Source organism: Streptopelia decaocto (genome assembly GCF_964273445.1).
Source record: "Streptopelia decaocto genome assembly, chromosome: 3".
In the NCBI taxonomy this organism is placed as follows: domain Eukaryota; kingdom Metazoa; phylum Chordata; class Aves; order Columbiformes; family Columbidae; genus Streptopelia; species Streptopelia decaocto.
Window position 1 is genome coordinate 18,242,276 of NC_138656.1, and position 27,019 is coordinate 18,269,294.

A 27,019-nucleotide genomic window follows, 5' to 3' on the forward strand; every position below is an offset into this window, starting at 1 on the left:
CACCTCCCGAAAGCATGAGGATCTGGATGGAAACCAGCAATCAGGCACCAAGCTTTGTGGTTATTATCAGAAAAATAATAAAATCTGTGTTTGGCACGGATTCTCTCTCACACATACACACACATTTCACTGCAATAAGGGAAAGAGGATTTTTGGAGTCACCAGTGATGAAAATGTAGCATGGAAGTCTTGGTGATGCGTATGCCTGGGTATGCACCAAACCCCTTGGCTGATAATGGAAGATGATTCCTCCACCGTGGTGAGGCAGTATGGCTGATGGCTCCTGGCACGCTCCTGCCCGGCTCCACCGTGGCTACCCCACGCCGTGGCTACCCCACGCCAGAAGACAGCGCGCCACATACTTCAAAACATTAAACCGCCAAACCTCGTCCTCTTCAATGCAGACAGCAAAGCACTCCTGTAGATGGCATTTGGTATTAGCACATGATGTGATGAGTCACCATAGAATTATAGCATAGTTCGGATTGGAACGGACCTTCGAAGCTTATCCAGTCCAACCCCACTGCAATGAACAGGGACATCTTCAACTAGATCAGGTTGCTCAGAGCCCCGTCCAGCCTGGCCTGGAATGTCTCCAGGGATGGGGCATCTACCACCTCTCTGGGCAACCTGGACCAGAGTTTCACCACCCTCATTGTAAAAAATTTCTTCCTCATGTCTAGCCTGAACCTTCCCTCCTTTAGTTTAAAACCATCAGCCCTTCTCCTATCATAACAGGCCCTGCTAAAAAGTCTGTCCTCATCTTTCTTAAAGGCCCCTTTTAAGTACTGAAAGGCCACAACAAGGTCTTCCCAGAATCTTCTCTTCTCCAAGCTGAACAACCCCAACTCTCTCAGCCTGCTATTCAACAAAGAGCATTTTGTGCCAGGTGAACACATCAGGTCCACCAGAACCTGTGCAATGTCTGTTGAAGGGAAACATCCCTGCTCTCAGAAAGCCATGGCAGGGAGTGGGGAAGCACCCCACATGATGCAAGGAGTGGAGAGCAGAGGTTCGACCCACTTTTAAGCATCCCCATCACCCAGCTGGGGCATGGCTTGTCCTGCACGCCTTTGATCGTCCTTGTTCTTGCAGCGACACGCTCCCCTTGCCGGCAGCTCCCTGCATTAAGGATTAGGTGGGATCAGACAGAGGATAATAGAAATGAGGCCGCGTTTGCTGCCGACAGCAGCTGCAAAGAAATGAGGAGCCAGTCTTCCCAGCCAGAAGGAAATGAGATACTCCGGCCAGGCAGGAAAGGATGGATATGGCTGAAGCAGGGCTAACACAGATTTTCTGCCCATAGGTTCGCATACACCAGTACAGCACCGGATGACCCCCAGCTACAGGGAGAAGGGACTCTCCTTCCGGGGCAACCGCATCTCCAGCTGGACTTCTCCACAGAAAGCACAGGAGGTGAGGAGTGCAAGCAGCGGAGAGGCTCCCCACAGCCAGAGGGATGTCTCTCACACCACCCCTGCACGGGTCTGCATTAACTGGAGATTAAACAAAACCCTCTTGTTGCTGGGACGGTCCTGAAAGCATGTGGAGTTGAGCCCCAAATTAGCGATGCTGTTTCCCTTAATGCTGGGCATCAACTGGCTCTTTTCTCCATCCTCACCTCCTCCTGCATCCCTCAGGAGCTCCCTCCTCCCAGCCACAGGCATGCACATCTCTACCTCCCCTCGCTCCCTGAGCCCTGAGGACCAGCCATGGCATGCCTTCAAACAAAGGGGAGAAGATTGTGATAGAGGAGGTTCAGGGCTACATTCAGGCTTTGACAGGCACACCAGAGCAATCAAAAGCCACAACACCTTGTGGAAGGAAGGGTGAGGAGCAGAAACCCCATGGATGGAGAAAACCTGCCGAGGAGCTGACACAATACTCCACAAAACCTTCCTGAAAACACAACAGTCAGTGCAGATATCCCACCTGCTGCGGGGTGGGTGGGCAGGCAGGCTTGAGCACTCCAACCAGCACTGGTCCTGATAGCTCAAAAAAATCCCCACCTGACTGCTTTTATATTTGATTTACTGCTTGTAAAGGCAACTCCAGAGAACACGTTCAGCTGAGCATTTTTGTACTCTTTTTGTCCTCATTGGAGCCTAAAGAAGAAATTGCCGTGAGACGTGAAGAGCTCTGGACACACCACCACAGGTCCCCAGCTCTGAGCTGGATGACCTGCCACCACCTCATGCACAGCCCTGGGAAAGGTGGAGGTGCAGAGCCCTGGCTGCAACACCCACCACATCCCCAGCAAGCCTGTGTGCAGATGGAGACAGGACCGGTCCCTCTGCAGCCAGCAGCATATGCTGCTGCTGCCTGCATCAACGCAGATGCCTGGAGAGATGCACCACAAATAACTGGTTACACAAGCCAAGACTTTTTCTCCTACGCAGGCAAAGAGAGTTTTAATCCCAAACTACCGGGTACAGTTGACCATCTGAATGCATCCCTCCTTTTTGCAGCGGAAGGAACAACATCTCAAGGGCAACCAAATGGACCTAAAAAAGTGCCAAGACAAAAGGAGGCCAGTGGGAGGTACGGTGGCTTGTAGCTGCTAGGCTGGTGAACATCTATATGACAGTTTCTGCTCTTGTTCTGCCAGCAGCCTTTATGTCTGCTCTAAAACAGGGGCAATAAAGCTCACTTAGAGTCTCATGCTGAATTAATCGTTGCAAAGTGCTCTATGGTTCAGAAACGAGAGATAGGAAGGCAGCGCTAAGTACGATCATAGCCATACTCAGCAAGACTAATGGTCTGTGCTGTGCTGCAGTTCCAGGTAAGCTGCCTGTAACACCACTTAGCGCTTCAGAGGAGTGTGCACGGCAGCCCCGGGGACGGGAGTGCCCCCTCCTCCCTGCCATGGGATGGGCACTGGCACCATCTGCCCAGCTGCCTGAGTTGGCAGCAGGTCTCGTCCCAGCTGGGCACAGCCACTGCAGTGGTACCCAGTTGTACCACCCGGCTCTAATGCCACCGAGCTGGGGAATCATAGAATAATAGAATAATTTGGGTTGGAAGGGACCTTCAAAGGCCATCAAGTACGGGGGTGTCAAACTCATTTTCTCAGGGGCCACATCAGCATCGTAGTTGCCTTCAAAGGGCCAAATGTAATTTTAGGCCAGTGTAAATGTAGTAGTTACAACCTGATCTAGTCCAACCTCCCTGCAATGAGCAGGGACATCTTAAACTAGATCAGGGTGCTCAGAGCCCTATCCAGCCTGGTCTTGGATGTCCCCAGGGATGAAGCATCTTCCACCTCTCTGGGAAACCTGTGCCAGAGGTTTGCCACCTTCACTGTAAAAAATTTCTTCCTCATGTCTAGCCTGGGAACATCGTGTTCAGGGGGAAAAAAAAGAGAAAAAAAAAATAAAATCTAGTGATACTAAAGGAAACAAGACATTTTAAAAAGCTTCCTCCTCTCTGCCAACTTCTGACCTCCTCCCGGGCTCTCTGCCCAGCAAGCAGCACCAGGCAGGGCGAGGTGCAGGCAGGGCACACCCAGCAGCACCTGTCCAGGGGCTTGTCCTTCCCAGGTGAAGGCCAGTGCAGCACAACACAGGCAGCAGAGGGGCACAGAGAGGCAGTGCAGGGATGAGGTTTTCGGTGCCCACCTGTCCCCCTGGCAGAGTTCCCTCCACACCCTGGTATAAAGGACCAGTGTGCCCACAGCTCCCCTCCTGCCCAACTGCTTGTTCCCACACCCAGCACCAGCTTTCCACAGCCCAGTTTCCTTACAGGGATGCGGTAAATTAAATGTATCAGTGTATATGCATATTTATGCATGCACACCATGTTCTTCCTGCTCATTTACACGCCCTTACCTGCAAACAGTCTCCAAGCTGAACTGGGACCATGGAGTGGGAAATCTGGCCCTCAGGGACCAAGGGTGACAGCCACGCACAGAACGGCTGCTCACAAAAGCAGCAGTGCTGGGTCACATCTGCCTAAATACTCCATCTCTGATGAGACTCTTGATAGCAAAGACCTGGGCAAAACTAGGGGCAAGGGAGCACAGGGACACCTCTCTGAGCACCCTGTTGCTGCCAGCACACTCCCACCTTCACCTTTAATGCCTGCATGGACCTTTCTCCCACAGTCTGTCCAGTCACTGCTGAAGCCACACAGGTTTTCAGCACCTAGAAGATGCTGTTGCAACCTTGCATCCATCCACATTGAACCTGCCCCCTGTCAGCTTCCTTTGATAACCCCAGCTTCTATCTGGGAAAGAGAGGAGGAATTCTTATCCACTTTTTCTTGGCCACTATCTTCTGGATCTCCAACACGACCCGCCCTCCTCCATCCCACGTTAAGCAGCCCAAGCCTACTTCTTGCAGAGAAGCCATCCCAAAGTCTTGATCACCCCATGTCCCAGCTCTCTGCATCATTTCCAGTTGTACAGCCCTCTCTCTGAGTCGGCAGGGAGCAAAAGCAGGCAGGATTTGCTGTGGATTCACATGGCAGCACCCTGCTTGCCCTTGCCTCTTGACCACCCATGGTTCACCAGCAATACCACCAACCTGGCCACTGTGCTCCATCCCTCGGTGCTCGCTATGGGGCTGGCTGCAACCCCGAGCATCACTCACCTCCACCGGCAGCACAGTAAAACGCAAGGAAAGGCAATTCAACAGGCCTGTCCCTCTGCCTCACTATTTAAATCTGACTACGGAGAGACAAGCAGCAAAAGCCTCTTTATTCTGCAATATTAGTCCAGGCTGCTAAAAGGCACGGGGGTTGTGGGAACAAGGTAAACCAAGACCAGATGTTCTTCCTCATTGAGATGGGGAACAAAACCACAAGGCATTTGGCAGTGGCTCTGCTATTTCCAGTGCCACAGCTGAGCTCCGACAGGCTCATTTTGGCTTATCCATCACCCCCTGCCCAGCAGCAGCGATGACGAATGGGAACGGGCAGCCAATGCTGCCCAAGTGGGGCTCTGCCGCTGGCACTAGACTAATCCCACCAGCTCCTTACTTTCCAAGACAAGAATGGTGAACACGGGGTATAAAATTAAAATTCTTCTTTGTGTTTCAATGTAACATTCTATCTGTATTAGAAGCAGTGGGGGAAACACGTGGGAAACGTGAAGCAGTAACCGCTCTGGCTCAATAGTGGGAGAATCCAGAAGAAACACTAGGGCATCTAGGGCCAGCTTTGCAAGGCTCGTTTTGAAATGTTCCCTCCGCCAACACAGACAAATATTTGAGCAAAAAATATTACAGAAAAATTCAGTTGACTCACAGAGAGCAAGCATGTTAAATATAGAAAATAAATTAAATAATTAAAGGCCAAAAGAAATGGGATTTTAGCCCTGCTTTGAGTATAATTTTAATTGCAGCCTTACACAGGGAGCCACCAAGCTGCTTTTAACCGTTGGAGTGGGTGAACAGTTGCCAAAGCAAGCTTTTGCCATGCTCCTGGGCTGTATTTCCCTGCATTGGGAAGCGCAGAGCGGTGGGACTGGCACGAGAAGCTCCCGTCGGCCACTGCCCCATGTCCCCAGGGCACAGCGCAGCTTCACCCATGGCTCCCCGTCCCTTCTCCACATCCTGATGGGACAGCTGAAGTGCAGACATAGTGACTGCTTTGCCCACAGCGGCTCAGAAACTCTCCAAACCCACCTGGAATGTGCCGTAAGCCGTTAGCCCAACTGCTGGGCTCCCGCAGAACTGTGGGTATATGTGGCAGCTCTTCAGGTACAGTCCAATTCAAGCTTAAAAATATTTAAAAAAAAAAAAAAAAAAAAAAAATCTCAGCTTCAAACAGACTCAAAAACCTTGGGCTAGGCTGAAATTTAGGCTACAGATGTTACAGCCAGATCCTGTCATTGCCAGGAGCCAAGCCCTGCTATTTAAAGGTGCCCTGGCACTAACCCACCCCAAACGCAGCTCCCAGCCTCTGCTGCACTCATAAATTACAGACAGCAAAAAGGGCAAGCTCACAGCATCTGCACCGCTTTCCAGAGCTCAGTGCTGACCTGGCTTACCAAGGCTTTTCCTGGCCCCCAGGCAGAGCCAGGGAGCTCCTTGCTCAGACTAGCAGGCAAGCCCGACGTTGCCCATGAATTAAAGGGCCATGTGCTCTTCCAACCCCAGTAACCATTCCCCAGCATTGAGGCAGGGAAAAACTTGAGGCAAGGCTGAGCTGGCAGGTGCCTGCTGTGACCAGGGGAACCACGGAGCTGTCAGTCAAGCATCATCATCCACCCTGATGTCCCTCTCCTTCCACAGCCTGCAAGACACAGTGGATGAAGGATGCAAGCAGTAGGGTAAGAGCCAGGGAGAGGATAAGCTCAGAGCGTGGCTGCTTTCTTCCAACTGCCACCAAAAAAGGTCCTTTTCTCTTTCTGGAGTGACATTCTCAGAGTCTCCACTGTAACAAGGTCAACCTCTATGGAGGGACAACCTGGGTAGCTCACAGGAGGCTGAAAACCAGCAGCATCAACTCCCTAAATAACACACAGCGTCCAAGGCTACAACTGCTGATCTTGGCAACAACCCCCTTCTTCTCAGCTACAGAAAACTTATACAGGAGAACATACATATATATGTGTGTGTGTGTGTATATATATATACACGACTTCCATATTATTTTGCCTTTTGTAAACAGTCTGGTAAAGAATCATGGATTCTCTTTTCCCAAGCCAGAGACTGACATGCCCACAGGTAAGCAGTGTCCCCTGCTCGCTGTGCCACACTCATCTCCCTCTTGAGACCCGGGTGCTTTGTCTAGCAGTGCTGCTGGGAGTCACAGAGAGGAGGATTAAATCACTATAGCAAACTAATTGAAATGGATCCAAAATATTCCTCATCTTCATCAGGCCACCCTCTTTGTATTTATCCCAGCACCAGCTTTGCAGGGATGGAAGAGAGAAGTACACACCACAAAAGGCACAGCCCAAGCAGCAGAGATAAATTGAAGGAGTGACTAACAGGGTTGTGGTTAATGGTTCACAAACATTTTACAAACGGGCTTGTGTCTTCCTCGGTCATGAGCAATGCCTGTTGCTCACAATAGGCTCTGCATCCCTATCGCTGCCACCAGCACTATCAGTGTCCCCTTCACCATGTTCCTAATGTACTGTGTGTGCAGCAGGACCATGGGGAAGAGGAGGTGATGCCAGGTGGCATCAGTCGGTCTCCTCTGGGGGGGTGTGATGCATTGGGATGCAACTCCGCATCCCAAAGCACACTGGCCACTGCAGGTGCACCCTAAAGCATCCCCTCAGCTCCCAGGGTAGCCATATTCAGTCTAAAGCACCAAACTTGCCCACTCTTCCCCAGGCTGCAGAGCGACCCTGAGAAAACCCAGTAATACTGAAAGTGTTAGGCTGTTGCTTTTCCTGCCTCGCTGCAAAGTGTGCGGCTCAGTTTTGGTTTTAATTGCAAAGTCTCCACATTCTGCAAACCAAACATAGCTGGAATTGAACTTGAAAAGTGAAAACGCCCATCAATGAAAACTAAAACCCTGCACTGCCAAAACCAAGTGAGATGCACAAAAGAGGAAGCTTAAATAGGATGGGGAAAAAATGAAAATTACTTTAATAGGATATTTTCATTCGTAATAATCTGATAGAGGCTGGTAATGACACTGGAAGGTGAGCTACCCTCAGCCCAAGGAGGCGTGCCTATTTATGAAACCATCTGGCTGTCATCCGCTCAAACGCAGTGCGAAGGTAAAGCGCAAACAGCCGCTGCAACACATCGCTGTGCTGGCTGCGGTCAGATAGAGCCGGGCTGGCAGCAGCCCTATGGGCAGGGAGACGATCCTGCGTCCTACAAGCCAGGGGAGAAGCAAAAATAATCCAGAAACCATCTGAGTTATGGGGAGGAGTAGCAGTCTGTGGTTTATATGGGGCTTTTTCATTGCATGTAACTTGTTTGTTTAGGAAGAGATTTATAAATCATTGCTTTCTCAAAAGTAGAAACCAAGTAACAGCTACAGGGGAGTTACTTCTTTGCTTTTAAGAAAGCATTGCACAAAACCAATCAGATCTATTTAATGGGCTGTTGAAACAGTGTAATGCCAGCCTCTTGTGTTATCCTGGTTCCTAATGATTTTATTAACCAAAGAGCTGGAAGGAGATCGACTTGGCATTCCTGCTCTCTGCAATTATATTCCACTCATACACAAGCAGGAACTATAGCTGAACAGCAACAGGTAGGATGATATTTAATACCCAACTCTATATTTCAACATTGTCTGGTTTGAAATAGAGTCCTTGTGCCATTTACTGGCAGTGAAACTAATAGGATTCTCTAAAAATCAATCCATAAACGCACAGATGCTAAAATGAATGGTTTCCTTTCCATTCTGTTTACGGGAGGGCTCTTTTATGGATATCTATATCCCAGCATAAAAATTTCAGGAACAACTTTTCTAAGTCTTCATTAAATTCAAGGGGACTTTTGTCAAGAAGACCGCTTTAAAAGAAACTGCTACTTCACACTGTGGCTCATCATTACCCACAAACCCCAAAAAGCGATGCTCGCTCATGAGAGCTGCCCCAACCATGCCGTGCTCCCGATGGGCACGCAGGAGCTGTGTGGGAACCAAGGTCAGGGTTAGGATGGGACACTGAGCCCCACACCCAGCACACGAACTATCGAACTGAAATAACGTGCCATTGTCCACCAGCATCCCTGTCCCTTCAAGAGCAGCTGCTGCACCTCTAAAGAAACACAGCTGATGGCAAAACGCTGCCCGGGCTCATCCCCGGGGGCCCCAAGGAAGCGGCAGTGCCACGGACTGCCGTGCCAGCAGGGGGACTGCTGTCGGTGGAGGGTTTCCAGATGGGAGAAACAAATTCATTAACCGAAACTGAGTGCTCTTGGGCACGCCAAGGTGAGTGTTTCTCGATAAAATATTCAATGAAAGCAAACGTAAAAAAAGAAATATTTCTTCCTTGCCCTACTGTGTTAATGGCAAGGGTGGGGTTGGGGGGTTTGAGGGTTGGGGTCTTTTTTGGAGGAAGCAAAAAGACTGCATGACCTGTTTCTCACTTCTGAAAGCAAAAGTTTATCAGAGCAGCCTGCAAACTGAGAGATTATTCAGATTTCTGCCTCCACAAGGATATTTCTTCCAAGACCACCTTCCTGAAAGTGCCTCAGTAATTCCCACCCCAGAAATGAGGTGGGCACACCAGGCAAACCTCTGCATTGCTCATCGAACCAACCCTGCATCACCTTCTCAACCCCCAGCTCTGGGGTCAGCCTAAAGTCCTGGTTTGGGGTCCCCCTTCTCCAGGCAGGGATGCTGCCACACAGCCTCCACTGGCATCATCCCGCCTGACCCTGATTTCATCGGTACCACTCAGACACAACAACTCTGCCAGCACTGTGGGCTGAAGACAGATGGGCAGATAATAAAAGCTGGGTCAGGCACGCACTGTCCACAAAAGCACATCTCTGGTCCCTCCTGGTCCACAGGGGACACGAGCTCCCTGGCTTTCCTCAGCAGAGGAGAAGACAATGACCCCATAGACCAGCTTTGCTGCTGCTGGCCAGTGACACTGACACCCCTTGGTTAGTCCCATGGGACAGCCCCCGGGAAAAGCTGGAAGGCAGAAAGCCATGAACACATCACCAGATCCTCTACCAGGTATAGTTTTCCATGGGGGTTACAACTATCTGGAACACAAATTGGGATTAAGGGAATAATGTACATCCAAGACCTTCGTGAATCTGCACAATCTGTCCTGTCTCTGGCAGATTAACATCTCTAGAAAGATGTAGCTCTGCTGTAGGAAAAATAGCTCCAAAGTGCTCCAGGTTGTGACAGAACCTGAGGCACACGGCAGAAGTTTACCACAGCCTCCTGGCCAACAGCCAGGCTTGCAGAATTGAATTTCATCTTACCCTCTTTCACCTCCTCCTTCAGCCACAGAGGCTTTTCTTCATCTCTCCTTCCTCACATTTCACTTCCAAGGGCACAGGACTACAACTGCACTGTTTTTTCTCCATACTCAACCTCAGAAAACAAATAATTCTCAAACCATCCGAGCAGACACCTTGCCTCCAACACCAGCCAGGAAGGTGCACACCTCCTCATGCCAGATAGCTATGTGCAACTCCATTACAAGTGATGCTTTTCCCCAATTTTTTGCCAGCAAGAGACTGTCCCAAGTCACAAGACTATTTTGCCCTTTCCTTCTCCTCCTCTTATAAAAGCTGTGGCTGAGGATGGCCACGCAGATGTCAAATCCTCCCGCTGCCAGCCACCAAGTGCTTGACCCCGCAGAAGCCCAGCAGCAGCGAGGTCCACCAGTGAACTCCTTCTCCCTACAGGTAATTTTCTGTCATCAACCTTGATTTCTTCCAACCCAGGACCCATTCCAGTGAGATTCGCAAAACTCAGGAGCATACTCAAGGCAGTGGCACATTCCTGACCTACTCACCAGTGTTAAAACTTCATCAGTGTTACTATCTCTTCCCTTTCCCCTCCAATTTCTGCTTTTTCCCAATCATGCAAGACAATTTTCTGATGATTTTAGCTGAATTTAGCTCATTTTTTGTTAATTCGGCTAAGATTTTACTGAACTTAGCTAAGTAGATAATTTTACAAAGCGTCTCCCATTAAATCTCCCTGTGCCTCAAAGTCCCGGTCTATAAAAAGAGAATCATTATCACAGGTTTGTCTCTGGATGACAGAGGCTTTAAATCACTGTCACCCGACATCTGCTTTGCAGCCCATGGGGAGCTGCCAGGTCCCGTTCAGCTCCGAGTGGATAATTACCCATCGGTGGAGATACCACCAACTCAGCTCCAAACACCCTTCTCCATCCCTAAAGTGCAGGCGAGGGATGAAGGACACGGTCCGGGCAGCCCAGGGAGCCAGGAACCACCCCTGCCTGCCGAAATCAGTAGAAGACTTAAGCCTTGGGGGCTGTCAGCCTTTCACCAGCAGGAAAGCGCTTTAAAATTAGGAAAGAAAAGGAAAAAAAAGGAAACCCAGCCAAAGCAGGCAGCAAATGGAGAGGTTGCAACCTTAAAAGCCGCAAAGACATTCAAACAATAGTATCTCAGCTCAAACCTTCCCACAGCTCTAGATAGAGAGATTACAAATTGGCCGATGATTTAGCTCCATTTGGTGCCCTCTATTCAGTCCCGTGCCTTGGTGCACGCTGCAGATACCGGCTCTCATCCTTATCCCCAACATCCACTAGCCGCTGTCAGCTACCAAAGCTGGGTGAATGTCGTGTGCACACACAGGAACCCCTTTTTCATCCCCAGCTGGTCCCATGGCAGCACTTCGAGTCATCACCGGGACCACGCTGCTGTGCTGAGGGGCCTTGGTCAAGGTAGATATTTTGTTTCACAGCCCATTCATTGTTGATTACACTATTTCTTTCACATTTATATCCTTATTTTCCCCAGTTTTTCCTTTTTTTTTTTTTTTCTGCTCCCCCTCAGTTCACGTTACAGCCATCATTTATCTCCACAGCACCAGCAAGCTGATTTACTGCCTCAATCAGTGCAGCTCCAGCATAAGTTGCATGAAAAAGGGACACATCAAACCCAATAGGCAGCAGGGATCCGGCCAGGGGAACCTGGCAGGACAAGGGGGAGGGACAGGGCAGAAAACCACCCCATGAACCAAGAGCACCAACGGTGCAATTTTCTTCATTCTCCTTGTGGCAAATCTGGGAGGACGTGGCAATGCCAGGACAGATGGACTGATGTTCTGCCAGGCATCCCTGGAAGATGGGAGGTTTGAGGCTGAGCACTTTAGAAGCAGAGATTTGGGCAAGACAATTTTTTTTGCCCACTAACCAGGGAACAGAGAAACGTGCTCTATCAGGATCGACTCAGAGCATTTCTGCTAAGCACCTAGTTTGCTCTCCTTCTCCTAATGAACAGCGTGACATGCTTAAAAATCAATGGAGACTCAGTGAACCCTGAGCAAAGCCTCCTGCCAGTGCCCAGCCAGGCATCCCCGCCACGCTGCTCTCTCTAACCAAAACCGACAGGGGAGCGATTAACCGACAGGTTCTCTAATGGCCACCCCGTCAGGACTCTTTTTATTGAGACCCCGTGAAAGCAAGCCATGTAGAGGAGTCATTTGTGGAGGTGTCAGCCTTCTCCCTGGCAATGCTAGCGCAGGAAAGAGGGGCTGCTGAGGCCACTGCGGCATCCCCAGCCTTCCTCCACAGACAAGAATGTTCGGCTTAGTGCCCCTCTCTCAGATGCCCACAGGCCTTTCAAAGCCCCCAGCCCCACAACCTAAATCCAAGTCTTTATGGCCAGATGGATGTAGCACATTTTTGGGCTGAATGGGAAGAACTGAGGCACCTCTGAGAGAAGCCTCCTGCTTGCGATACCTGTGGTTAAGCAGGGAGGCAGACAGCAGAGATGACATGGTTTTGGGGACTGAGAGGGATGGGGAGCAGCCCAAAGAACACAGTAGGGTACCGAGAAACTGCTTTTGTCTCTTTTCCTTAAAATACCTGGCAAGTTAAAGCCCCCTCTGAGGTGGCTGAGGCTGCATGTAAGAGACGAGGCTTTGACAGGGAAATGGTTGCATCCCGGCGCCAGCCATGGAAACCTGGGAGCTGGGAAAATGGCACGGGCATGGCAGGGAACGGACACCCCAAACCAAACACTGACTGATCCACAGAGAAAAGAGCAGGGAACAGCTTTCCCACAGCACCCAAAAGAGATTAGGATGGAATGGGGCTCTTTCACTGTAAGCAGCTACTCGCTTCAGCCCCAAAAGCCTCCCCACACCACCGCTATAGCACTCCCTGCCACTCCCCCATATGCTGCACTGTTAAGTATGTATCGGTACACATACACACACATATATATATTACTCACTTTTCTACTTTTCCCATCCTTGCCTGAAAAGAGTAAGAGAAGCAGCGTGTACAGCAGCACTGCATCACGCGTGCATTGCCCTGACCCCCCAGGCTCCTTTCCCAAGGGGCTCATTTCCCATCTCATTTCATGGCTTTGAATCATTCCCTCTGTGTTTAGTTTGCTTTAAAAATGTCATTACTTAAGAGACATGGAAAAAAAAGAAAAAGGTGGTCAAATAGGAGGGGTTTAACTCTGCCTTTGAATCTCCTGGCTGGAGGGGCTTCACATGCTATTCAATGCGGCATCAGTGATTTAATCATTGGTGCGATGCGATTGCGAACAGCAGCAGCCAGCAGTGCCCGCAGGAGTAGCGCACTCCCTAACAGCGTGAATATTAAGGGCATTTAACAGCCCTTGTAATCACACTGTGCCTCCTTGCAAGAGCACAGCCAGGCAGCACGAGGGAAGGCACTAAACCACGCCGCGGGGTTATCAGACTTCGCCGTGCTCCTCACGGCATCTGAAATCAGCCCCACTTGCACAAAGGAGAGCGCTGGCTTCGCAATGCTTTTCTCAAAACTGAATCCCACACGGCAAAAGCCCTTAAGCACATGCTGGGATGAACTGGGTGGCTTTAAAGCCTCCTCCAGTGAAAGCTGGCCCCACGTGGAATTTGGGTCCTTGTAACACAAAGCAAACATTAAGACCTTCAGCAAATTAATCTCCCGAATCTGTGTTTGATGCACTGGGAAAGGATTACTGGGGGAGGAAAAGAAATCCTGAGCATGGCCTGAGTTTAGCTGCACCTCAGAACTAGAGATGTATCACACTTTTGAGGTCAGGTGTTAGTCTGTTCTCAAAGGAAAAAGATCCCCAGCTTTTACACTTTCAAATATTTTAGTCTTTTATTGGATTAATATCATTCTGAAAAGTTTCCCGTTATTTTGGTGCAGAAATGGCCAGTTATCTATTGCAGCCTACTGCAATGAAATGCCTGCAAAATACAGTCACTCCTGGCCTACAGACTTGAAACACAGTTTATGGAAATAGGGGGAAAAAAAAAGTGGGAATTCATATGCTTTATCTTTCAGATACAGTAATGGCTGCTGGTTCTGCCTGAAGACTGGGAGAACATCTTGAGACTCAAACTTACATTCAACCAGAGAGATGCTGCCTTGCGCAAGGGCACACTCACAGTTCATGCTAATGCCTAAACCGGTGTTAATACCAGGAGATACGCACCAAAAATTAGGCAATCCCGGTTGGTATTTACATATAGAAACTCAGAATTGGTCAGCTGCGAGATGGTGCAGGCAGGTTTCAGCTGGACTAACATCCATGTTGCCAGGTGCTCCCACCTCCCTGGTTATTTCAGCACAGCCCGCGCACCAGAGGGAAGGGAAATAACTGCCTGGCCTTTCATTCACACCTTTAATTATTCAGCTTATATTGATATAAAATTAATTGAAGCAGAATAAGCTTTTATCCCAAATACAGGTGCCTGCACTCAGGCATCACTGAGGCTAAAAGGTGCAAATTACAGTTTATTTAATGAGCTCACTTCTAGCTATCAAATGGGTAAAACCCTGTGCTGGACCCGCGGGTGCTGCTCCACCTTCAGCAAATGCCTTTATACCAGCTTGTGCCCCAGTTCTACAGCTGTGGTCTAAATACAATGCTTCGGTAAAACAGCAGGTATACAAAGGTTAGGTTAAATAGCAGAGATGTTCTTCACTTTTGTGATGCATCCAGTGTCAAGATTTGGCCACGACACTGGCAGCCGGACCTGATCTCCAAAGGATGCAACAAAGCACCGAGAGCAAAGAAATCTTGCTTTGCAGAACGCCGCTCGTGCCTGTTGGGGAAGGTTGACCGCACTTCACCTCCCAGTAGCCGATGCCCTCAAGCATCAATGTGTTTTGCTCCTGCCTCACACACGCTAGAGGAGCTTCTGCTTGCAAAAGCCAAATTGGAGCTGACTTCCCTTTGCTGACATTGCCTCTGGAAGGGAAGGTGTCATCACCTCCCCAAGACCCGCAGCGCCTCCAGTGAAGAACAACACCTGAATGACCTTCCCTGGCATTCGGACGCCTGCTGGAGCTTACTTTCACCTTGAGAGATAGATTGTGTTTGTATTTCACACTTAATTTTGGAAATGTCGTGCTTCTTGAGTGCGTGGGTACATCCAGGATGTCCCTGTTGAGAAAACACATCCATATCTGTGAGGGACATGTCACCAGCAGCAGCGGGGACCACCAATGTACTGTGTTCTCCTCATCCAACTCCCTTTTTTGCCACTTGCAAGTCTAATTTCTAATTACAGTTATTTCACTTGTAAACATCCTGGCTGGTTTTCTACTGCCAGGGAATTGAGGGTTGGGCAGTGAGAGCCAGACTCTCTTTCAAATAGCAAAAACAGGGAAGAAAAAAGTTGGTTTGGTGGTGTTACAAAATCCTGGTGACCCCTGTTTTGAGACATCCTTCCTTCTCCAAGCTCTGGGGCTTCAAATTAGGCAGATACAAGCCTCTCTAATGGGCTCAGATATTTCACTTTTATCCCAAGAACACCACCAAAGCAGGCAAAGCGAGAAGCCTTTGAAAACCGTAATTTTGCACAAATACTCGACGTTTCCCAGGACCACAGCAGCTGAAGCCTCAGCAGATTTCAGACCATTTATAGGCTTGATTTTTTCATTATTTCTAGTGCTGACCAAATCCTTCACATATCACCTTTGCAAGCAGGATGCACATCCTTATTTATGCAGGAGCTGAGCAAATACAATTACTACTGCTCATGAAGCCCTCAGCTATCAGAGCATCAAGCACGACAGAAAAGTCTGTGTAGAAGTGCATAATGTTGTCCTTCACCAATGGACTTGAGCTCAGCAGGGAGCAGGAAGGAATAAAATAAAATAGTTGCTTGAAAATGGAGCAGAGGATGTCCAGCACACTACGTGGGTACTCTTGTACATCATCATGTCATGGCGAATTCAAACTACACCCTCTTCACAGGGGTAAAGTTAAAGTGGTCATGGGTAGAGCAGCACACTCCACTTTAAAATTTGAGTCCTGATCTTTGAACACTATTTTTGTGAGTACTTAATGATACGGAAAAAAACACGCCAAAACTTAAGAAAAAAGACAAATTTCTTTTCCTTCTCGCTTCCCAGGAATTTCAACCCCTCAGCAGAATCACTGCTAACGGCTTCCCAAGACATGTGCCGCCCCTGTGCCAAAGCAAGCTGTCTATCCATCCCTCCCTCGCTCCATGCCACGGCAGCAGGGCAGGGAGAGCTGGTACTGGCCGGCCCTTGGCAATGCTTGTTGTCTCCTCCACCCCAAAATCAGCTCCTCCTGCACCACAGCCAGCAGGCAGGACCACCGAGGCACTGCTGGGCTGAGCACCCATCCCCAAGGCCTGCACGGTTGTGGTCTTTATTTTTTTCTAAGAGACCTAAACCAGCGATCTTCCTGCAGGATAGGAACTGCATTTCGCAATACCGTGAGGAGCGCACCGTATGCAGCCAACACGCTGTACGCAGTTTAACTCTGAGCGTTATATGGATATTCATCCATTTTGATCCCAGTCGCAGGAGCAGATGGCTGTTTAATGCATGTTTGAGTCTCTCTTTCTCCAAATTACACTATATTATCATGTCGGGAAAATGCAACGAGCATTATAAACACCACTGCTCTTCGCCGCTCTCTTCCCATCCGGCTTTGCTCTTGCTGAAAGGCAGGACCATGCAACACGGCAGCTTCCCTTCCAGCTTGGCTCCCCGACACCAGCTCCAGCGGCCCTGTTGCATCTTCCCTCTGCCCACCCCGCTGGAAAAAAACACCCACCTTCCCCACCCAGACCCCGAGTTTCTCATTTTGGCTGGGTGAGGTCACAGCACAAAGGGGCTCCATCCCAAACATCCCCCAGGGGCACATCCTAAGGGAATTTAGAGGATACTCTTCTATCCTGAAGGACTCCAAATCAACCCATCATGTAAAGCGGATTACTCTGACTCAGAAAAAAAAAAAAAAAACTCTTTAAATAAAAAAAAAGTTAATTTTTAATAAAAATAACTGAGCCACGCCATTGAAAATGAGCCTGCTCTGACCTGTAACTTCTCCCTCCCACCTTTTCTCCACCACACCTAGAGACAAGCAACTAAAAATTCAATGCACGAGAAAGAAAAGATGTGCACAAACTCCCCCCTGCCCGGGGGGCTGCAACCGAGCTCCGTGTCGCTGAACATATTCGTGTTTTATTTGCGAGCCACATGCCTCCATAATGTGTTATGAGGTGTGTTTGTAACCGGCAGATTCCGACAGTGGTCCTTGAGGAGGAAATGGTGTGTGTCTAAATGCAGGCAAAGCTATTTGGAAAGCCAGGATAATGCAGCCTTGCTCTCCTTGCTTGGGCCAAATTACATCCTTTGGATCCTTCAGTGGCTTAAAAAGAAAAAGAAAAAAAAAAAAGGCAAGAATAATCCATCTCAATTTCTTTGGCTCTGCAAATACTATTTAGAGAATAGAAGGTGATTTCTGAGCTCGTTTGGTTTTGCACCACACAAGCCCTGTTCTCCCCATATCACTTTCTAATCAGGTTTATTGTTGGCATTTCCACTAGAAAACCAAGGAGGGAAAGGCTAAAACCCTCAGTTGCACATGAAATGGAAGCAAACAAAAATAATAATAATAAAAAAATAATAATCTATCTTCCCCTTGTCTTTCAGCCTGATCTGAAAATGAACCTGTTTTGCTTCTGAATCAATTCTCTACTAGCACTGCACTTCCCACGATGAGATGCAATCATTAGCTCACTTGCTCCTCCAAATAACATCACAAAGCCAGAGCTCTAGCTGCTTTGCGGTAAATAATCACTAATTTTAGCTTATGTGTGCCAAGGCAGGGCTTTGGCACGGGACACAAGGCCCCCTCAGCCCCATGGGTGCCACCAGCAAGGTCCCTGTGCCATGTCTGGCCAGGGACAGTCCCCAACCCAGCATGTCCTCCCCATGAAAAAGGGAAACTGGCACATTGTCCCTTCCAAAATGCTTCTCCGTGACACGTGAAGGACCTCTGCATCTCTCTCGTTCCCTCAGGCTGCAGTGAGGGTTAATTAAGGCTCATAAGAAGATTCCAAACAGCGGGATTGAAGGCAAACTATTAGTAGAACTAATGCCGCCTCCACAAACAAAGCGGTGAACTCCTGCTGAACCTGTCACCACTGATCATTTTTTGAAGGCACATGTTAACAATGAGAAATCATCCTCCTCCTCCCAGCACCCCCCTGCCACAGGCACCCAGAGCCCCAGCCCCCCCAGGACATCCAACACCCCCCTGCAGCAGGTGGCTTCCCAGGGTACCCTATAGACACACCTATGGCTGCCCTCCCCACCAGAGCAGCGGCTATATGGGAAAACCTGTATCTAGGCAGCCCACCTTCCGCAGCTCATACGGAAATGCATGGGCAGAGTGGAGCGATACTGATTTCGGTGAGCAGAGGATGGGGCTCAGGATCTCTTCCTTGGATTGCTCTTCCCATAACGCTGACTCCTGCTGAGATTTTGGAACCGAAAAGGGGAAAGAGGGTGGGAAATCAATGTAATTGCAGCTTAGTAAGCAACTGTGCTAAGTGTCGCTGGCAAAATCTGAACATTTCGCTGTGAGAGAAAGGCAGGGAAAATGGCTTTTTCATTGCACGGGAAAGTGGATTGAGAGCAAACCCCCCCACTTCATCTGCTCCTCACTCCTTCCTTCTTTAAATAGGAGGAAGCCAGCAAGAAACACACAGCTAACGCCAGCAATCTCCAGCTCACACTATTCCAATTAATAGTCAATCCACTGCACCCTTTGTCATTAGGCTACACATAATTACCCCTTCATGCAAACATCTTTCTTAAACAGATTCTACTTTTGCTTTCTCTGCAGATACATTCCCCATAACTGTTTTTATTGCACCAAATGCTGGGCTGCCCTTCCAGAAGGAAACGGTTATAACCATGTCTCTCTCTCTCAACTGCAGTAAGTTGCTTTTGCACTTCCATGACTTCCCCCAAGCTTGCTTTTCCTACCAGCAAAGAGATGAGACCACAGGCAAACACACCCAGAAGTACCAAACTGGCATCCTGTGGGCTGTGTGCCCTGCACACGCATGTCCATGGACCCAAGGAAAAACACTTGGCTCACAAGACCTCTGCTCAAACCCTGTACTGAGCCACCCAGGGATTTGCCAGCCTGGGACAATAAGGTGGCACCCACACTTACACGGGCTTATAAAATGGTGCTATTTCATAGAATCATAAGATCATTTTGGTTGGAAGAGACCCTCAAAATCATTGAGTCCAACTGTTAACCTAAGTCTGGCACTAAACCATGTCCCTAAAAGCCTCATCTACACATCTTTTAAACAGCTCCAGGGATGGTGACTCCAACACTTCCCTGGGCAGCCTGTTCCAGTGCCTGACAACCCCTTGCCTGAATAAATTTTTCCTAATATCCCATCTAAACCTCCCCTGGCACAACTTGAGGCCATTTCCTCTCATCCTATTGCTTGTTACTTGGGAGAAGAGCCCAACCCCTTCCATGCTACAACCTCTTTTCAGGTAGTTGCAGACAGCGATAAGGTCTCCCCTCAGCCTCCTTTTCTCCAGGCTGAACAGCCCCAGTTCCCTCAGCCGCTCCTCATCAGACTTGTGCTCCAGGCCCCTCACCAGCTTCGTTGCCCTTCTCTGAACTCTTTCCAGCACCTCAATCTCTTTCCTGTAGTGAGGGGCCCAAAACTGAACACAGGGTTCAAAGTGGGGCCTCACCAGTGCTGAGTACAGGGGGACTGACCTAGTCCTGCTCATTACACTATTCCTGATACAAGCCAGGATGCTGTTGGCCTTTTTAGCCACCTGGGCACACTGCTGCAAGGCTGCCTCTCCCAGCACTGCCCATCAAGCATCTGTACTCACCCAGCTCACATCTAATAAACCACAGTGGTTTGTTAAACCATGCCCTGCATTCTCTGCCCTGGTCTCTGTGCCTACAACCAACCCCACAGCTTCAGCAGGAAAGAAAAACTCTAGTCCTGGTATCATAGAATGTTACACAGACACTGTATTGCGATTTCTAGCCCTTACCCTGCAGCCATCCCAGGCACACAGCTCATGCTGCAGAGCCAGGGTCAAGAGACCTCTTGGCAGAGCAAGAGGAAGCAAACCCAGCCAAGACAGGCTCTGGGACATGAGCACATCAAGATAAAACAGGATGATGTTCTCTTATAATGGAAAGGAAGAGTGAGGAAGATAAAACTGCCTTGTTTCTTTGAGTAAAGAATCCACCTCTGTATGCATCAGTGGTGGTGAAAGGATAACTAGGAAAAAACACATGCTGATAGTCAGCATCTTTCTCAAGCGTCAAAACACTCCACACACACATTGTGTGTCTATGATGCCCCAGCATCCAGAGGCAGAGCTGATTTCAGAGACCTCCCTGCCTGATAGCAGGACTTTGTTTTGCCGAGCTCACCCCTAAGGGTCACCAAAGGCTCAGGGCCAGACCCAAGCCCTCCTAAAAACCCAGCTGCAGGGCCAAGGGCTCGACGCCCTTCCCCACCACCTACCGAGGGGACACCGGCACGCCACACCACAGTAGCCAGCGAGAGACGCAGCAGCCCAGAGCCATCCCACTGGCAGCCTGCAGGGTGCTCCGCAAGGACCTTGCCAGGACAAGCGGATTGCAAGAGAGACCACCTCGGCAGCATCACCACCTCTGACACCCCTTCCAAGCACAGCAGCAGGATTTTTCCAGCTCTTTCTTCCCTCCTAGAGCAGAATAAACAATATTTTTCTTCTTCTAGTGCTCAACAGCTCTTGTCAAGAAGACACATATCAGCTGCATAGAAATTTATTTAGCTCCTTACCAGCAAAGAAGTATAAACCTTGCATTCTCTCCCTCCTTCCCAGATATTTTTTGAAAAGCACTGAGCCAGGAAAGGCACTTGGGCATCCTGATACTCACCGTTTTGCAAAGCAAACAGGTTCTTGTTCAATCAATATTTATGCCCCCATCAGTCACAGTTGCAACACAGAGCTCTACCAGAATGTAATGGGGGTAAAATTCATTCATTGCAATTACCAGTGAAAAATTAACAGGGTTTTCATTGACCGCTTATCGTTTCACTGGTATCTCAGAGAGCACTTTGATGCTTAGTAGGTAAATTAATTAAACAAGACATACAAGACAGGATGCTCACCGTTTGTCCATGGCTGCTTTAGTAGCTGACGTGACTGGGTGCTGACTTGGGCAGGAATTCTTGTCTCGCTCCTGCTCCACGAGGATACAGGTGTTAGCACGAGGAGGTGGCCGTGCTGAGAAAACCTCTTTCCCAAGCCCACCAGAAGGAAGGTGAGCAGCTGAGAAACAGCACCCATTGATGCACCAGACCTGTCCTATCTGTTCCCATAGATGAGGATGGCTCAGGCATTATTTTGTGGTTTGTACTTCCACATCAATCACTACATACACCAGCAGGAGAGAGCAACTGGATTCTACCCCAACTCCTGGACCAGCAAAGCTTTGGTCATCCTGAAGAGCCTGGGTTAGCTCCTAGAGATTTCAGGGTGGGATTTCACCAGCAAAGCATGACAGAAGTTTCCTACTTTCTCCTACCCTGGACCTACCCAAGCCCCCCGCCAGCACGAGTGTCCCTGTTGCTAAACACTCTGCCTTTTTGTTCCCGACAGCTTTGTCACTTCAGTTCCTTAATAGTCAAGATCTGAATTTTTGCAGGATGCGCAGTTATTTTAATCTGTTAAGTGGCTCTGCTGCTATAAAACTGACAGGAATTTAATATCTGAAAACTGTCAGCTGAGCTCCAGGTGCTGAGGCTTTCTAGACGGCGATGTTGCAGAAGGAGGTGCAGGCTGCTGTGAGGCACACGGGTGCAAAGCTGGCGAGCATCCCTTCGCCTCGAGGTCTGATCCTGCTGGGTGCTGAGCACCACCGTGGGCACCTCTCATCACCTCACCCTCCAGCTGCATTTGAACACACTCAGAAAGGATCTGTCGCATAGCAAATACTAGTACAAGTCAAGTATGTCAGGTCACTTTTTTTTGATAAAAGGAACTCTTCTTCTGTAGCTTTTCTCCTGCAATCCAGCCCATGATGGACCTGCTTTCCCCCTAGAGGCTTGTCAGCTGTGCTTCAGCCATTCACCAGAGGGAGCAAGTTGGCACACAGGAGGGAATTAAGAGAAGTAAAAACCCCAAACCCAACAAAGAACCATCTTTCTGCCTCTCCTGCACACGCTGCTGGCCCAGAGCAGCAGAACCCAGACCCCTCCACGAGCCCCTCACTGCAGCAGGGCTCTGCTACACAACCAGCTCCCCACTCCAGTCTGCTGTGGCTCCACCAGGTGGAAGGGATGAGATGGCCAAGGGGTTGTCACCCACCCTTCTCCTGCTCCCTCCTTAGCATCCCCCAGGCTGCGCGGCTGCAGCCGGGCACAGGCACCGGCACGAGCCAGGGGAGCCAGCATGCTCACGGAACATCCCTGCAGAGCCAGCTACACGTGCTCCTCACAAATCAGTTCAGGAATTTGCTTGTAATTAATCCCACATATCAGTTCTTCTCATTATTTCTTAATGTAATTAAGTTATTAATTTATATGTGTGTGCGTCCCCTTTCCAAAGCAAAAGGCCAGATCAGAGGGAGGCAGGGGAGACACCAGGCACTGGCATGAGACCATGAGCCCCAGCTACCCCAGTACGTGCCAAGCCCCAACGCCACCTCTCTATGTGACTTCAGGTGGGTCACCGGCAGCCTGTGTTTCCAAGAGGGTTGAGCGACTCCAAATTCCTGTGGGGTCAACGAGAGCCAGAAGGATACAAACTTCAATTAACCTCTCCTGGTCCCAGTTTATCCAGCCGGAAAACTGCTGGGGCAGGGAGACAGGCTGGAACTAATTAATGCTTGCAAAGTATTTCAAAACTCTCCGCCGAAAGGCACAGAGGGCAGGAGGCATCCACAGGTCCCAGGTCATCCGTAACCCTGAGCAGCCCTGTGTCCTGACACCCTCATCCATCAGACTCAGCGCTCCTAGGGGCTGAGCCCCCAGCTGCTAACCCAGCACCCAGCCAGGCTGCGCGGGCAACGCGCCATGGCAAGGGCAGGCATGCCACTACGGCTTCCCCTCCCAGCCAATTTACAGGAGTTTATAAAGGGCAGGGAAAGGGCAAGGTCAAGTTTCTCTTACTGCACTAATAGGGCTTGATCTGCTTTTTGGAAAAGAAAAAAAAAAAAAAATCAAACTGCAAGCGACAGCAGGAATAACAGCACTGGAGGGACAGGGGAGCCTGTCCCAGGAACAGCTTCACGGTCCTAAATGGAGCAAGTTATGTTCTTCCACACGCTACCAGCCCTGCCAGGTTACTGCATCCCACATCCGGGAGGGAGTCCCACACCCTAAAATCCAGCCTCAGCCTGCTCCGGCTGCCCCGGCACGTACTGACAGCGGCTGCAAGCAGCAGGGACAAAGAGGGGGGAAAGGAGGGGATCAGGATTGAGGGGAGCAAGGGCTGGCAAGAAGAGGTGCCCTCTGAGCCTGCTCGCAACTGGGCAGCTGTGAGAGATCCACAGAGATGGGATTATAGGGGAAAACAGAACAGAAAAAAAAAAAAGAGGAGGTGAAGCCAAGTTAATTACAACAAACGGCTGCTCCTACCTCTTCAGGCACAAGCAGCTCAGGAAAGCTCAGCTACCACTGTCAGACCTGCCCAAACACCTGTCTCCGCCAGCGCTGCGAGAGGCCAAGCTGGCAGTGTGGTCTAGGGGTAGGCAGGACTCAAAGACCACAGCAGACCCCTCACACCGAGGACCTGCTCCTCAGAGACCTTGCCGACCCCAACACAGAGTTCTCCGGCTGTGGGAAAAACATCTCAAGCCTTCCTTTGGGAAGCTGAGTGCTGGATCTGGCACAGGATTTGGGGTAAAGAGCGAGGGGGGGATGTGGACCAAAATAACAGCAGCGGACGGGCAAGCCCTCCGCACAGTCAAGAGCAGCAGCACTGCAAGCAGTGGCTGTGGCCCCGGCAAGCCACCAACATGCCATGGCCAGCAAGCTTGGGCACCGCGGCCACCTGGCATTGGACACATGCTGTGAGTCCTGCCTGGAGACAGGTGGGGGCAGGAGGCAGCACTACCAGCTGGAGCCTAAATAAAAGGGTCCAAAGGTTAAATCCACATGTGGCATGATATAGGGTGTGCATATGGTCGCAGAAATAAAGCTCGACTGAGAGAAAAGGCAGAAGGGAGGGAGGGATTAAAAAAAAAAAAGTCAGAAACCACTGCCAGGAAACTTGATGTGAATTTGCTCCATTTCTCCATCGTAGCTGCGTTACAAAGTTTGCACTGCCATTAACAACCTACTGCCTCCACTTATTTCTTGATGAACTCTAACTGCTCAAGTTTTCAGCAGCAGCCGGTCCCACCAGCCAGGGGAACAGGACGTGCTGCCAGGCTCCTCTCTGGACCGCAGCACCTCTGCCTCTGGTACCCAAGTCAGCTCCGCAGCCATTCGGAGGAGTTAACTAAAGTGACACCACATCCCCGCACTCACAACCAGCTTATAATTCACATTGCCCAAAAGCAGCTTGCAAAGCCAAAAAATGTAATGCATTTTAAAAAAAAAAAAAAAAAAAAAAAAAAAAAAGAATCTGCACTCTATGGATCTCAAGGGGATGCAACTGTTTTGATGGAAAATTCAGAGGAAATGAAGGAGAGGCAATTTTAGCAGTCAAATTGCTGGAGTTATAACAACTTGGCAGTTGCAGCTTCAAAACTTGGGGCCTGATCCTGTGTGATGGAGAAGTTCGCTTCACCAGCCATGGGAGCCCAGCCCAGCCTCTAACAGCACCAGCAACCTGCACCTCAGGGTGGGCGGGGGGTTTGCATGAGAGCCGAGAGTGCAAACAGGCTGCCAAGTGAAGCAGCAATTCAGCTGCAGCTGGTGCCAAGCGAGAAGCAAGGTTCATTTCAAGGAGAACACAGGAACTCACATCAAACAGGGGAGGTCTGGTTTTGCAATTTTTAAGAACGCAGTTCTGACAGAAACCAATTGACACCAAAGCACAGCTACGGTTCAGAAGCACTTGTCTTCCAGCACTGTTTTCAGTAACTTATTACCTTCCCTCGCTTAAAAAAATAAATAAATAAACGTAGATATAATTATTTATGTTGGAGCCTGAAATTGCATAGATTCATTCTCCTCTGCTAGGACTGAAAGATTTCTGAAAGCCTGAAAAATCTCCTCAATCATTTTTATTTAAAAAACATGGGAACCCAATAATTCCTCAAGATGAAAAAATCAAAGTAAGCTTTATGAGTTCTGACTTTCTTTTTTTCCAATCAGGTCGTTAATTCAGTTTCAGAGGTGAACATAGATGAGACTCTGTGAAGACCTGGCCAACACATACAGTTGCTATAAGTCATGGGCTTTTAAACACCCAGTTGGGTGTCACTGGTGCAAAAAAAAAGGGCTGAAGTCTTGTATCCTTCCTCTGCTACAATAACCCTTAATCAGAGTAGATTTTCAAGACCTGGGCTCCAGCCCTGATTAACTTATTCAAGACTTACAGCAGTATAACCAAAAGAAGCATCTAATCTGTGTCCTTTGGAAGTTAACCCTCGGCTAACCTCAGGCTGCTCTCTCGCATGTTAGAGAGCAGGGGACATGGGACCTTGTTCAAACAAAGCTGCTTGCAGGTCCCTGCTTTTCGCAGCATCTGTGCCGTGAAACTCCTCTGTTTCACTCCCGGTGTGAAATGGGATGCTCTTCCCATCTCCCCCGTGCTGTCACTCCGAGGACTCAAACACGACACAGAAACACGCGACTGCAAATGTATCCTTCTACCCAGGCTGACTTATAGGACAACACTCCTACCCTCACTCTGTCATCAAATACAACCAGTAATTAAAAGCCCCAGTGATTTAACCCGGCTGATGTACCTGCAGGTCTGCCAGCCGATGTGTCCCAGCCACGGGCCACCTCCCGTTTCAGCCAGGAGGCAGGATCGAGCCCTTGTTGTTTTAGGAGAAGGCTCAGAACCGCTGCGTGACCCACGAGGGAAAGGAGTCGCCCGTCCTCCACGGGGGACACAAAACGCGTGCTTCGTTTCCTCGGAGCACACCTGTCTCCCCGCTCCCCAGGGACCCAAGGCCCGAAACGTGGGATGCTCAAAGTTGGCGGCGGGGCGGAGGGCTGGTAACGCCGGCAGCACCCGCGGGTCAGGAGCCCCGACGGCTGCAGCCCCCGGTAAAATAGGGCAGGAGGACGGCTGGGATTGCCGGTTCCCAGTGCCGTGCAGAGGGGAGCACCGCGACCGGGGGGGTTAATCACCGGGGCGGGGGGAGTGAGGAAAAGGCCCGACCCACCCCTACAGGCACAGAGCCGATGCAAAACTTTAAGGGGAGCGCGACGAGGTGGGGGATGCCGAAAACCGCCGGGAAGTTCTTCCCCGGGCGGCGGCGCGCCCTGCCCGCCGGCTGCGTCCCGGCCCCGCCGCCCCGTGCTCACCTCCGGCGTGCGCCCCTCGGCTCCCGCCGCCTCCAACTTCCTCCTCGCCCCGAAGAAGAAGAGAAGGAGAGCGGCGAGCCAGAGCACCCCCAGCAGAGACAGCGCCAGCCGCCGCGTCGGCCGCCTCATCCTCGGGAGGGGTGGGAAAAGTCCGAGAGGTGGGGGATGAAGGGCCGGGAATAGGGTAGGGGAGGGCGGTGGGCGCCTCCGGGGGCAGCGGGAGCGGGGCTAGGAGGGGAGAAGCGTCTCGCCCGCCCGCCTCGGAGCCGGCGATGCGAGTCCCGGGCTGTGCATGCTCTGCAGGGGAGGGGAGGGGAGGAGGAAGAGGAGGCGCCGGTAGGAGGGGGGCTGGAGCCGGTGCCGGAGCCGCTCGCCGGGGGAAGGTGCTGCGCGCAGACAGCCGGTCTGACACCCGGGCCCGGTGGGGCAGCTACGGGGCCGCGCCGCTGCCTCGCCCGCCCCTCCGGGGACCGCGCCTGGGGGGGCTGCGGCCACCCGGGGACGGCGGCACCGGGCACAGAGGTTCGGGGGGCGGAGGGGATGTGTATCGTCGGGGCCGCCCGTTTCTCTCCCCGGCCACGCACCGTGCGTGGGTCCCGGCCACTTTCCAGCGCCCCCGAGCCGAGCGCGAAAGGACGCGCGGGGCCCGGCAGCGCCGCGGCGA

At 50.4% G+C, this 27,019-nt stretch overlaps 1 protein-coding gene across 3 annotated transcripts in view; it reads right to left on the bottom strand.

Annotated features, from left to right (window-relative positions):
• Positions 1–26,567, bottom strand: part of GALNT14 (polypeptide N-acetylgalactosaminyltransferase 14) — a 110,707-nt gene extending 84,140 nt beyond the window's left edge. For all 3 annotated transcript variants that reach the window (XM_082049118.1, XM_082049116.1, XM_082049117.1), the window contains exon 1: positions 26,356–26,567. In XM_082049118.1, coding sequence (XP_081905244.1) covers positions 26,356–26,484 — 129 coding nt within the window. In that variant the 5' untranslated portion in view covers positions 26,485–26,567. The remainder of the gene's footprint in view (positions 1–26,355) is intronic.
• Between the last annotated feature and the right edge of the window lie 452 nt (positions 26,568–27,019).